Genomic DNA, 13,446 nt, shown 5'->3' on the forward strand with positions numbered 1-13,446 from the left:
TATATATATATGTGTGTGTGTGTGTGTGTGTGTGTGTGTGTGTGTGTGTGCATGTTTGTGTGTGTCAGTGCATGTGCCTGTGTGTGTGTGTGTGCACATTAGTGCATGTGAGTGCCTGTACATGTGCGTGTGCGTGCGCATGTGCGTGCATGTGTGTGTGCGTGTGTGTGTTTTTGTATGTGTGTGTGTAAGTCAGAGGATGACCTATGGAAGTTGATTTTCTCCTACCATTATGTAACTTTCATGGATCAACCTAAGATTATCAGACTTGGTGGAAAAACGACGCTTGAATCCATTGAGTCATCTCAGTGACCCTGATAGGAGACTTTATTCATAGTTTTAGGTGGTATACTTTCTGATACCTTACCATATCATTATTCCTGTCACAGTCATATGTCTCCCTATTGACACAATAATTTCTCCTAGAGGCAAAGGCACTTTGGTAATATTTATATTTCACTGTCAAGTTCAATAGTTAAGCCATTATTCTTCCTCAAAGAATTTTGCTAAACTAATAAACAATAAAGGTATATGTTACTTGCATTTAGTTTTTCCTACATGCACACTTTCCATGGTAGGGAGGTAACTGCACTGTCATATGTATTACTGTATAAAGTTTCTGGTTAAAAGTTATTCATTAGAATCAGGAGTTGGGATAGTAAGATGGCATCAGTAGACTGGATGAAGATAACTGACTCCTGAAGGTTTTCTTCTGATGTGCAGTCACACACCCATGGCATTTGTGCGTACACATACACACACACACACAAACAAACACACACACACACACACCACAAAATATAATGAACATTTTTAAATGAAGTTTTCCTACATGAATTACATATGGCAGATGTGTGGAATGGTACTTCATGACTTTGAAGTTGAATAGTTTGAAGTGAGAATTGTTGTACTAAAAGGATAAAAGAAGAAAAATTGGATAACAGCTAAGTATGGTATTGGCAGCTACAGCAATCCCATTATGAGTAAAATAATATTTAAATCTTCTAATCATTTAACTACTAAAATGACTTATACTATCAAAAAAACTCTTATCTCTCAAATCCCTTCACATTTGGTATGAATTTGTAAGAGCATTAAGTCTTTCACTATGACCATAATTAGATGGGCTAAAATAAAAGTACCTCATCATATTTTGCCAATTCCTGATTATTCAGACCGATGGCAGAAAGCCTCAGCGTGAATTACTAAAACCTGAGGTCATTCATAGCAGATGAAAATTACTCCGGCCTCATTATGTCTATCCTATTGAAATATAAGTACATTTTTGAGCTTCAGAAAAACCACCATTGCTACTTTAATACTCTTCAGTATATATATTCCTATTTTCAAGTATATTTTATACATTGAAATATATATTCCGTACATATTGAGTTCAATAGATATTGAAAATAAGAAATAAAATGTATTAGCTTCATATAAATTAAGTCAATTATTTAAAGTTATCAGTATAGTTTCCTAAATTTGACCAAGTGAGAGTAATTGGCACATTAACATTGGTGTCTATTAACCATTAGACATAAAAGAGTACATGCATTACGATAGAATTCATGAAGTAAAATATCCTTACATTACAAGGCTTTAGAAAAGTTAAAACAATTAACAGCACACACTTTCCATTTGAGTCAGTATGAGATAGTAGCAATCTTCAGGCTGTTTCACCAACTTACCTGTGTATTCCTTGCGCTTACTGACACTTGTCATGATGAAATACTGGAATAATTTCCCTGAAGTCAAAACTGAGTAATAAGACAGGCTTTCCATCTTCAGAATTATTACTGTTTTTGTAGTGTGTAGGTATTTATTATATTATAATACATAGATCCTGAGTTAGTAAGCGACATAAAACACAACCTTAAAATGCAATATAGTGCCACAGTATGATATTCATGAAACGTCTATATAGTATAGATAATATTGCAGCAAATTATGCATTATAATAGAACTTGAGAAACTTTTAGTATATATTTGCTAATTACATTTTTAATCATTTTGTGTACTTGTATAGTGTGTGTGTGTGTGTGTATGTGTGTGTGTGTGTGTGTGTGGAGGGGGTGTGTTTGCATATGTGTGGACTTTTCATATTTATTGTCTTCAATGAGGAGGCCCAGTTTGAAGTAGGCTATCTTTCTTGTTTACTTTAGGGCTTATATGTTTAAAAAAAGGCTCCTTGTCAGATCCAGGGTTGATGTTTTGTTTAGTTAGTCTTAGCTACTCAGTTTGCCCAGTTTATTGCCCTTTCGCCCCTCAAAACCCCTAGGATTACTGGCAAGGCACCATGCCCACCAAGTATTTTAATGGCTGCTGGGGACTCCAATTATGACCTACATATTTGTATGAGAAATAATTTATGAGCTATCTCTTTATGTCTTAATTTACAAATTTGATAATAAGAGGTTGGAAATTGTCATATACCATACAGTTTAAAATTATATATAATACTTGTATTTTTTAAATATAATTTCATTAGTGAAGAGTACATTTTATACTTATTGGACTGTTCCCATTGTAGTTGTAGACACATCTAATTATGTTTCTTTTATGAAAATGTTTTACATGCTCCAGTTCCTACAAGCCATTAAACTATGTGCAATCCACACATGTTAATTTGAAATCATGATTGTCTGAATGGTCTGATAAGAGTCATCAGGAAAATTCAAGAAATTGGTGCAAAGACTGTCTTCTCTTTAACTTGTGTAAATACTAGTCAAAATAATACATTATTCACACCAGCACTACCTCTGTTCCCAGGAAAAGCTTAGTCTCTCATTTCTCTTGACAGTGTGCAGACCTGGGTTCTTCAAAGCTTCTCCTCACAGCCAGACCTGCAGCAAATGTCCACCTCACAGTTACACCCATGAGGAAGCTTCCACCTCTTGTGTCTGTGAAAAGGATTATTTCAGGAGGGAATCTGATCCGCCCACAATGGCATGCACAAGTAAGGAACCCTGTGACAATTGGGTGATGCTACCTTTCACCAGTTTGGAAAACAGCATGATGGAGCCTGTTGTGCTTTCTTAATAGTTTCTTCTAAAACAGGCATATTTTTCCCTTCACAGTACAGTTGTTTTCCCTAATTTTCAAATTCCTTTAGTAAGCATTGAATAATAAACATCCTTTTATGGCTGACTGTTAGAGCATCCTTTCCGCTGACTTCACCTTCAACCTCCAGGGCACTATTAAACACTAATTCTTTTATTTTGCTATTTAATTTCGTATTCTTGACTTCGTCAAATCTTTATGCCTTTTCACATCAGATTTGTCATAAACACTTTATGTAAGACAGTCTTCTGAACTAGTAATTACGCAACAAATGGCAACTTCAACCAGTCACAGCTTATGTAACTAAGCTGTAGGGCTATCTAGAAGGTCATTTGTCAAAATGTGGAGACAGTCTGGAGAACATGACAATCAGGTGGCAAATTAGATGAGAACAGTATATAAACCCAGATTTCTACTTAGACTTTCATGTATCTGCAATGTGTCTTTCTTAGGAAGAATTGTTAACCGTTATCAAAGCTTTACTTGTCATCAAATAATCAGTGGAGATAGATGATAAACATTGCTTTCAGTATTTCTAGTGAATGGATATGCATCTAGCCAAGCTATATATTTTTCATATTTTAACATATTTTTGGAAACCTAGTGTGGCTATTTACACATTTGCTTACTTAGTGACTGTACTTTCAGATAAGTTTTGCTAACATAGTGTCTGTAGTAAATGAAAAAAAAAAAAGAAAAAGAAGAGGAAAGGGGAATACAACTTTCTTCACAGCATTTCCCTCATGGCATCCCTTGACTTACTTGTTACTTCCCAGTTAACTGTATACACTCAATGATGTTCACAAGACTAGAAACATTATCTTTAATATGTAGTCAAAAACAGTACAAATGATGTTATATAAAGTAATCACAAGTTGATTTTAAACAAAATTCAGTGGCTGAATTTCATGCATAACTGAGAAATATCATTCTTTGTAATTCAAAACTACTGATTTTGTTGACCAAGTACCTTCTCAGTAAGTTACAATGGAAAGATACAGCTCCTGTGTTATAGTGGAATTCAATAATGCTTGACATGTAAACTGTAAGAATTATCAAACAGCAAGAAATAGGTGGACCAGAAAATAGTGGCATAGTAAATATATGGCACCGAATTCAAATCACGTAAATGATTACAAATTTGTGTTAGAAGACATCTTTAACTGATCCAGCTACATTTTACATCTTTTTAGTATAAACATGAATGTACATTTATGTTTATGTATTTATTTGCGGACTCAGGAGGAGGCTAATGATTTGGTGGTAAGAACTGCTTACCGGTCTTTTGGAACTAAATCCCACAGACCAGATTTTCTGAACTTTCAGCTCTATGTGATTCTACTACTGTATTCAAAGGAGTCGTAAATTCATGCTCATTTCTGACAAAATACCACTATGAGTGTGTATGTCTATTTTCAGTTTGATTCAGAGTACCACAACTGCTTATGATCATCTTATGGCTTGTCTAATTAATATTCAGAAGAACATCTGGAACTTGTTCTGCCATTGGCAATTTTTACTTGTATTTATGATTTTGATTTCTTTTAATATATAAACTCTGGGAACAGAGTTTCATAAAACTATGAGACAAAGTCAAACAGAAAGAAAACAAAGAATCTCATGAATATACTTAATCCAGAAATTCTTCTCATGGCTATACATTGGTCCATACATTGTATCTCTTGTTAGGGCAGTGCCATGTTTTACATGTAGGCTTATTCAGATTCTTAAATTATTTTTCTACTTAGTAATATTACTTGATATGGTTCCCTTGGTAACCTGTGACCTACAGTTGTGGATATATTGTTACCAGAGTTATAAGTAAAATGCCAGACCGACTTCTGTTGATTTAAATCAAAGAAAAGGGTGAAGGTCAGTTCAGCTGGTAGCAATACATTGGAATTTGGTACAGTTCGGGTGTATTTTTTTCTTTCTCAAATGTTAAGGCCATTATATCTTTTAACCTAAAGTTAAAGCATCTCCATTTTCCTATTAAATAATCCAACTTGTACTAAATAAAAATAATTATTCGTTCCTTTAGAAATGGCTCAGAGTTAAAGTGACAGCTAAAGTAGAGCTATAGAAGTCTGTAAGCATGTGAGCCTCCCTAGGGTCCAGAGGCAGGCATCCTTTGAGAGTGGTTGGGGAAAGCACCCCAAGTCCTTAGGTATAGAATTGTTCTTCTAAATGGAATTGTAAACATCTCATAAATAATAGTTTTCTTTTAAAATTAGTTTTAAGTATGTTTTTCAGAGATGATGGATTAACATTGGCTTGAAATAAACATTCAGCCTTATATTTGGGTCACACATACTTATTAGGCGAATTTAGCCATATTATTTTTAAGGAGTTTAATTCATTCTCATCATCTATTAAAATACCACAGGATTCCATTTCATCGCCATTTGAGAGGTATTGATTAGATCTTTGACAGGCAGAGACAAAATCTCTGATACTCATTCTGATACTAAGACAAAGACAAAGACAAATACAAGAGCAAACTTATGTGAGAAGACACAATTGCATAACATTTAAAGCTGACTGGAATTTAAAATTGAAATACCTAAATTTTTACTTTACACCAATTCTTTTTTTATTTCCCCTCAGTATGTGAATAATTAGGTTTTAAAACAATTAAAATGCTATTGAGATTGTTGTTAATAAACCTCTTAATCAACACCTGTTGAAAAACCTCTTAATCAATCAAAATTATCTATATAAAAATTATCTGTGCAATAAAAATTGCATGAAAGTAGAATAGCTGCTATTGTATTATTGTAAGATAATGTGTGTCTAGGAAGTGTCTTTCAATTTTACTTGAAAACCTTTCTTGCTTATTGGAAATGTAGGTGACCGGAGATTAAATATATCCTGAAAACCTGAGCACTCTGTATTCATCTTACACCATCTTCACTAGAACTTCAACCTTTAGTTAAAATTTTGAAATAGAACTGCAGTAAGCAAAAGCACCAAGTTTAGAAATAGTGGTCTTGACATCCATCTTTATCTGAGAGAGCATTGTTCTCTCAGAAGAGGTTCCAATTCTGTTCAATATCTATACATGTGATTACTTTCTAGTGTCAAGAGCTACCCAGAAGTTTAACAAAAATTTCAGATTCACTTCTAGCTCCCAGAGACAAAGTATATACCCAATGTGCAAAAAAATTGAATGTAAAATATTTTTAAATATAAAAGCTTATCTAACGTTTCTGTCAATACATAGGTTTATTTCATGACCATGTACATATATATTAAGGAAAACACCTGTTTCTATTAAATAAGTTTTATAACTCTCCCAAAGTAAATTTATTTATATGGTCCATAAACACCACTGTTTCATTAAAAATTTATCTTTTAAATTATTATAAATTATGAAATAAAAATTAATTATAAATTTAGTTTATCTTCAGACCAGGGATTAGTATGGTAAAGGGCAACTAATTAATATCATCTTAAATATGTTTTTCTCACTTTACTTTGCAAACCAGGACCCCCCTCAGCTCCTCGGAATGCCATCTCAAATGTTAATGAAACTAGTGTCTTTCTGGAGTGGATTCCGCCTGCTGACACTGGTGGACGGAAAGATGTGTCATATTATATTGCATGCAAGAAGTGCAACTCCCATGCAGGTGTGTGTGAGGAGTGTGGCGGTCATGTCAGGTACATCCCCCAGCAAATCGGCCTGAAAAATACCTCTGTCATGATGGTGGACCTACTTGCTCACACAAACTATACCTTTGAAATTGAGGCAGTGAATGGAGTTTCCGACTTGAGTCCAGGCACCCGGCAGTATGTGTCTGTAAATGTAACCACGAATCAAGCAGGTAAGTGTCGTGCCCAACACAACTGTATATTTTAGCCTTTCCTCTGCCAATTGAATCCACATCTAATAGGTCCTATGGGAGAAAGTCCCCAGCATGAACAAGGTCAAGACCTAAAAGAAACTATATCTCAAATTATATTTTTATTTTAAGTAGAAGTCAAGTCTTTCTTAGTACAAAAATCCATGGTCCAAAGAAAGGAGTGGTATGTTTTAATAAAATATTTCATTAAATATAACATTTCTGGTCAAAATCATTCATACATATATATTAAATATATATTTCCATGTATTATATATAGTATAATACATAATAAATATACATACTGTGTGTTTTATGTTGCAAATCTACCTTTTGTTACTTTGTTAATGTCCAGAGAATTTTTTAAATTTATTTGTATAACATGCTTAATTTACTTTTTGCTTTATTGCTTGATAGCTATATTTTCTTGCAAATTATACTGGCCTTTTATTGTTTTTTTCTAAGAAATATAAGAAAGCATGAGAATCTGCCCCTGCTCTGGTATATAACAGTAGTCACAGTAACCATTGTAAGTGTTCAGTAATTTGAACCATCATCAGAATTCGTAAAACATAAAGTTTTCATTGCTGTTGCCTCAAGCTTCTAAAGTAAAATCTTTAACTCTTTTAACCATACTTCACTCTAAAATGAGTTACACTATATCATCTTGTAAATAATGAGAAGTCACAGAGATGTATCTTCCCTTGGGAAAGAATTTAGTAGTTTCCATGATCCTCCCATCTGTATAAGACGCTGCTTAGTGATAAGCTACAGGAGAGAATGACTTTACTTTTAGAGACATTACCAATGAATAGCAAGATATTGTAGTCTTTGATTTACTGGCTTCTTTTGATTATAATCTATATGACTTGGACCTTCATTATGTAAAATAGGAAAAAAATTACTTTTCATCCAGTAGCCATGGCACATCTAACCTGTAATTTGTATTGTTTGTCAACTTTGAAGATATTGTATTCGTTGTCATTTTCTGAATGTATGTCATATTTTAAAATCACTGCCAACTTATCCCTTAAATATTGTTTTTGTCAACGTCACCATTTTAGGTCAAAGAGGGCTTAATTCCATATGAAACATTAATGTCAATTAACTCTTAAGAACTTATTTATTTAGGTTCACCTAATGCGACTGAATCTTCATCAAGTGCCAACATCATTGGAACTGGATGGAGTTAGATTTGATGATAATAATTTTTAATGGATATTTTCTTTATTTACATTTCAAATGTTACCCCCTTTACCAGTTTTTAAGCATGCAGTTTAAAGAAAATTTTGATTTTTTAAGTAAGAACAATTTTAGTATATTTTAATTTAAATTTTAAATTTCTCAAAGGGTTGTTTTCCAAAATGTTTATTTTTGGGGAGAATTAATTTCGTGGCATCAAATTTTACTAACTTCAACAGATGTTTTGATATTTTCCTATTGATACTTCTTGTGTGCTAGTAAAACATGGATAAATATGGAAAAAATTATAGGAAGAAATTTTGTTATTCATTCAATATGAAAATTTTACATTAAGCTAATAATCAAAGCTGGTTAGCTAAACTTGTCTTTAAAAATATGAATAACTAATTAATGTATGGACATTTAAACAAAGAGTTAAACATTCTTCAAAACATGATATTTTGAGAATCTATTTAAATATAATTGATACTTTTCTCACTTAAACTAATAAAATGTAGTTTTAAGAAAAAAATTAAAAAGTAGAATAATCCTAATCTAATAAATACTCATTTAATATAGTTACAGACAACAGGAATAATTCTGGTATTTTTCCTATGATATCCTTGGTCAACAACATTAACTCATGGCCAGGAGAAGGAGAAAAGTGATGGAAGGAAGCTGTAAAACAGAGACAATGAGATTAGGTTGTGGAAAGGAATCATGGTAGGAGAATAGGGTCTGCACAAATCAGGTATAATAAACTCTCATCCAAAATGGAAAGAGAATAAAGATTGGATATGATATGCAAGCAATTAGAAAAGTAACTAACACAGTAGTTTTCACGTCCTTTCGTAGTTCTGTAGATCTTGCTTATATAATTATAATTCTTTTTGAAATTTGACCGTCTTTTATTATCAAATACGTATTTAGATTTACTTACAACATTAACAATTTTTAGTTGAATCCTATAAGAAATCTAAAACACATATATTTACACAGGTGTTTAAAAGCACATTCTATAAAATAAAAGCATTTTACTGAAATAAGTTAACTTGATAGTTTAATTGTTGACCTACAAAATATTGTACATGTATGATAGCCTTGCACACATATTCAATTACTTGGTTCGAAATGATTTTTCAGTGGCCATATTTGAACTAAGATTTAATACTTCTATTATATGAACATGTATGTATTTTATACTAAATAATAAACTATTTCAGAGTTACATCTAAAATTATTAATTATTTTATCAAGGTTATATATAATAACAGAACCTATAGTGTAAATCTGTACGTAATGAGAAAGATTTATTAGAATGATTTACAGGCTGTGGTCCAGCTAATCCAACAATAGATATCTGCGAGTGGAAGATCCAAGCATCCAGTAGTTGTAAGTCCATGAGGATAGAATCCTGAAGGAGGAGCTTCTAACGATAGTGAAGGAATAGATTTGCTAACAAGCAGGCAAAGAGCCAAAACTTTCTTCTTCCGTGTTCTTATATAGGCTTCCAGGATAGAGGCATGTCTTCCCACCTCAGGAGATCTGGATCAAAGGTGTGTCTTTCTACCTCAAAGATCCATGCTAGAAGTAGTTTTTTTCCTTCAAATTATGCAAAATCCCTCACAGGTTTGCCCGCTCTATTTTGGAGTTGTAGTTAATTCTAGATGTAGCCAAACCATCACACTAGTTAATGTTCAGAAGTACAGAATTTTACTTGACATAGGTGTGACAACATTCAGTAGAAGACCTCTTATCTCAGATGGGATCGCCCATCCTCAAATCTCTTCAGTCAGCAATGTATCTGAGGTAGTTGGTCTCCATAATGTGGAGAGCTTTATTGGCAGCCTCTGCTTTAAACAGTTTATGGCGGACATGTTGAATGTGCAGGGTTGATGTTAATCATTAATGCAATAGGTAATACTTCTTTAGCCCTCTCTTTCTCCAGGAAATTTAGAAATAGCTAAAGATGTGTAATTAAATCAAGAAATAAATGATGATATGTAATACATAATTATATCTAAGAGCCTTCCTTCAAATTAAAATGCTTTTCTATTTAGATAAAGGACTATGATATAGAAATATGTATTCCAATATGAAAAGTGTTGAGAGGTGCTGATAAAATAGATCACTGAATTTGTGTTCCTCAGATTTTTATTTTATTGGTGGGACAGATCATAAGACTCATTATTCTAGTCTGGGCATGCCTATTTTCTGTATATTTGACAACTTAGCTTCTACTACTTATTATGGGATTCAAAGCTTTCTTTCCCTGATGAAATGCTATAGATTACATTTGCCTTTCCTATCTGAAGCCCTAAAATATTCAGGAAGTGATTTCAGCATAACTTCAAATTACATGGCCTAAAGTATAGATATCAGAAATTATGAAGGTTTCAAAAAATTGTCCTGTCCTCACAAATTTTCTTTGATGTTGTAAAGAAAATGTCTTCCTGACTCTTGCTGAGGATATAATCAGTGGAAGTTGTATGGGCTTTAGACAAATTCCATTTTAACATTACTATTTGTGAGTCATTGAATTTCTTTTTTAGTGATAAATTAAGGATTTCTATGTGGATCAGGTTTCTTTCCAGATTAGTTAAATGAACTAATTAATATCTCATTCCTCTGCCAGCTTCAAGAAGTAGGGTTAATCTCCAATCCCACATTTATAATATATTGAATAGAAATATATCCTGCTTTCTTTAAAACCAGGATGTGTAAAATTTACTCTCATGCTTGTATCTCCATGATTTAAAAAATTGAATCAGAGAAAAATGGCAACGTCATGTTCCAGAAATATTTATGCCTAGTATAAACTGTATAATTGGCTCCTAGGAGTATGTAGGAATGTTGAATTCATGGAATAATATTTGGACCAAAAGAGAATTGCTTTCCATTGCTAGTTTACCACAGAAGTATGTGTATTTGCTTTAAAACAAAGGAAGAAGTTTGGTACTTCAGTACTCATATGTACTTGAGAAAGGTACCAATAAAAGCTCCAAGGTTCAGGAGTTTAGTACGTTTCTAGTCACTTAAAGTCCTTTATTTATCCAATCATTCTAATACACAGGATTTCACAAATCTTCACATACTTTTACCTCATTTATTCAAAGGACAACAACATAGATACAGCTGCTCCTACAAAGCAGGAGTTTAATGAAAAATACGTAGATTCTAATGTGTTGGTACTACTCTCTTCAGTTGTGAAACATGAGATACTTGATGACTCTGTTGATATTCCTTGATTATTTCAAGGTAATAAGCTAACTTAAACTTTCTTTAGCCAAAGATTCTTTAGACACACCCAGCCATTTATGTAATTCTTGCGTCTATCATGTGTTTATACCATGAAAAAAAGATGCAATTTTAATCTCTAGAAATACTGATTTGCTGACATGTTTTCATTGAGGAAAGAACATATGCTGAGTTCATATGCTCCCATGGCTATCAGGAAGTCATCTCCTAACATGATAAAAGCCCTTGCTATACTTGAGGACAACCAATTTCTTACTGCTTCGTTATTCCCTGTACTTTTAGCAAAACTGAACCTTTGAGAGCACTTTCTGTGTTTGGTTTTTTTTTAGTAGTTGTGAGCAAAGTTACTGACCATTTGAAGCAGAGAGTGATGTGTTATGTGATTTAATAAGATGAATAGAGTTGTTGTAAAGAGAAGGGAAGACTCAAGAGGAGGGTCTAAGCATCTAGAGCCAGAGATGGAGCTCCAATGCAACTGTTCAATAACTCCAGTGATTGTCAATGTCCTTGTGAAGCAATAGATGCCAGGCCCTGGAGTATATTGATGTTGTTCCTGGAACTGTTATTGTTTCAGTTTTTTATTTCAGATTTTAAACTACAGAAGACCATGGGTCTTACCACCAACACAGTATTTTGGTTTTATACACTTCTTGATCAGAAAACTAAAAATGCAGCTGTGATGAAGACATACTGTCATAAGTAGCCTATGTCACGATCGTATCAATTCCTCTGGTATATCTCTAACCTCATACCTTAAGTCCACACTAGAAATGTTATTGAAGTTTCTATCCTGCTTTGGTTTGGTGTTCACTTTTTAGTTAATATTAGTGTATTTTAAAGATTGGTGAGAATACTGAACTCTATAACTATACGAATTGCATATAATACAATCTGTGAAATTTGGCTAATTTTATTTCATTCAGTTATCTATACTGTCTTATATAACCCCTTTTTCGAGTAAGTGATGATTAGAGTATTTTTCTCTTTCCTTCCCCACATCCCATCTGCTTCCCATCCCAAACCGTTTCCTTCTTCATTCTTTCTATCCTTCTACAAGTTTTTAAAATCTCAGAATATATCGGTTAAATTTTTGCAGGTTTCAAATAATGACCTATCATTATTTTCAAAAAGACCCAGCAAGTTTATAAACCTTTTATGCACCTAATTTCAATTTTAATTGAAAATATTGAAAGGTGTTTTCTGATCATAGCTTTTCCTCCATGAATCCCTCTTAGACCTTTCCTACTTTCCACCCATCTGATTCCAGTTTTTCTTCTCTTGTTCAACAGTCAAATTTTTTAAGAAAGACAGTAAGTAGAGCAGCCCCAAATGTAAATTGATAAAATAAATGAAACAACCAAGCAAAAAACCTGAGAAACAAATGTACACAGAGAGGCATACATACAAAAAATCACTTACAAAATACAATTGAATTTGTTTTGTGAAATAGTGGTCATCAATCTAAGATAGCTTCTTGATTATGGATAGGCTCATGTGTCTACTTTCTCCTCTCAGAGCCGGGACTACATCTGGCTTGAAATTGTGTAGGGCCTGTGCATGCTGCAATAGCCTCTTTGAGTTCATATATATAACAGTCTAGTTTTGTGTGGAAGGCACCTTTTTCTTTGGAGTCAACTATTTATCCAGGCTCACAATCTTTTTTCCTCTCTTCTACAGAATTCCATGAGGTCTACTGGGGCAGGGTTTTGCTGAAAGCATCCCATTTAGAACTAAGTGTTCTGAGGTCCCTCATTCTGTACTCATTGTCCAGTTGCGGGTCTCTGTATTAGTTTTCATGCACTGCAGAAGGAGGTGTCTCTGATAACGTATGAGTGAGACACATATATGGGTAAAGCAGAGTGTCATTAGTAGTTATGCTATTGTTGTGTTCGTATAGAAAAAACAGTAGTGTCTTATTTTCCCATAGGTCTATAATCTATCGGGTTTCATGTTTTTAGCCATCCATCCAGTGTCTGGCATACGTTCCATCTCATAGAGTAGGTCTTAAATCCAATTAGATAATGATTGGTTACTCTTACATTAGTTTCATCATTATACCAGCACATTAATCAGGAAGGCCACTGTTGTAGATATCAGAGCTTGT

At 33.3% G+C, this 13,446-nt stretch overlaps 1 protein-coding gene across 2 annotated transcripts in view; it reads left to right on the forward strand.

The window, feature by feature from the left end:
- Positions 1 to 13,446, forward strand: part of LOC114638372 (ephrin type-A receptor 5) — a 250,160-nt gene that overhangs the window by 163,723 nt on the left and 72,991 nt on the right. For both annotated transcript variants that reach the window (XM_028786797.1, XM_028786798.1), the window contains exons 4-5: positions 2,801 to 2,956; positions 6,549 to 6,884. In XM_028786797.1, the coding sequence (XP_028642630.1) occupies positions 2,801 to 2,956; positions 6,549 to 6,884 (492 nt within the window). The remainder of the gene's footprint in view (positions 1 to 2,800; positions 2,957 to 6,548; positions 6,885 to 13,446) is intronic.

Source organism: Grammomys surdaster, unplaced genomic scaffold (genome assembly GCF_004785775.1).
Source record: "Grammomys surdaster isolate TR1022 unplaced genomic scaffold, NIH_TR_1.0 125581, whole genome shotgun sequence".
Taxonomy (NCBI): Eukaryota; Metazoa; Chordata; class Mammalia; order Rodentia; family Muridae; genus Grammomys; species Grammomys surdaster.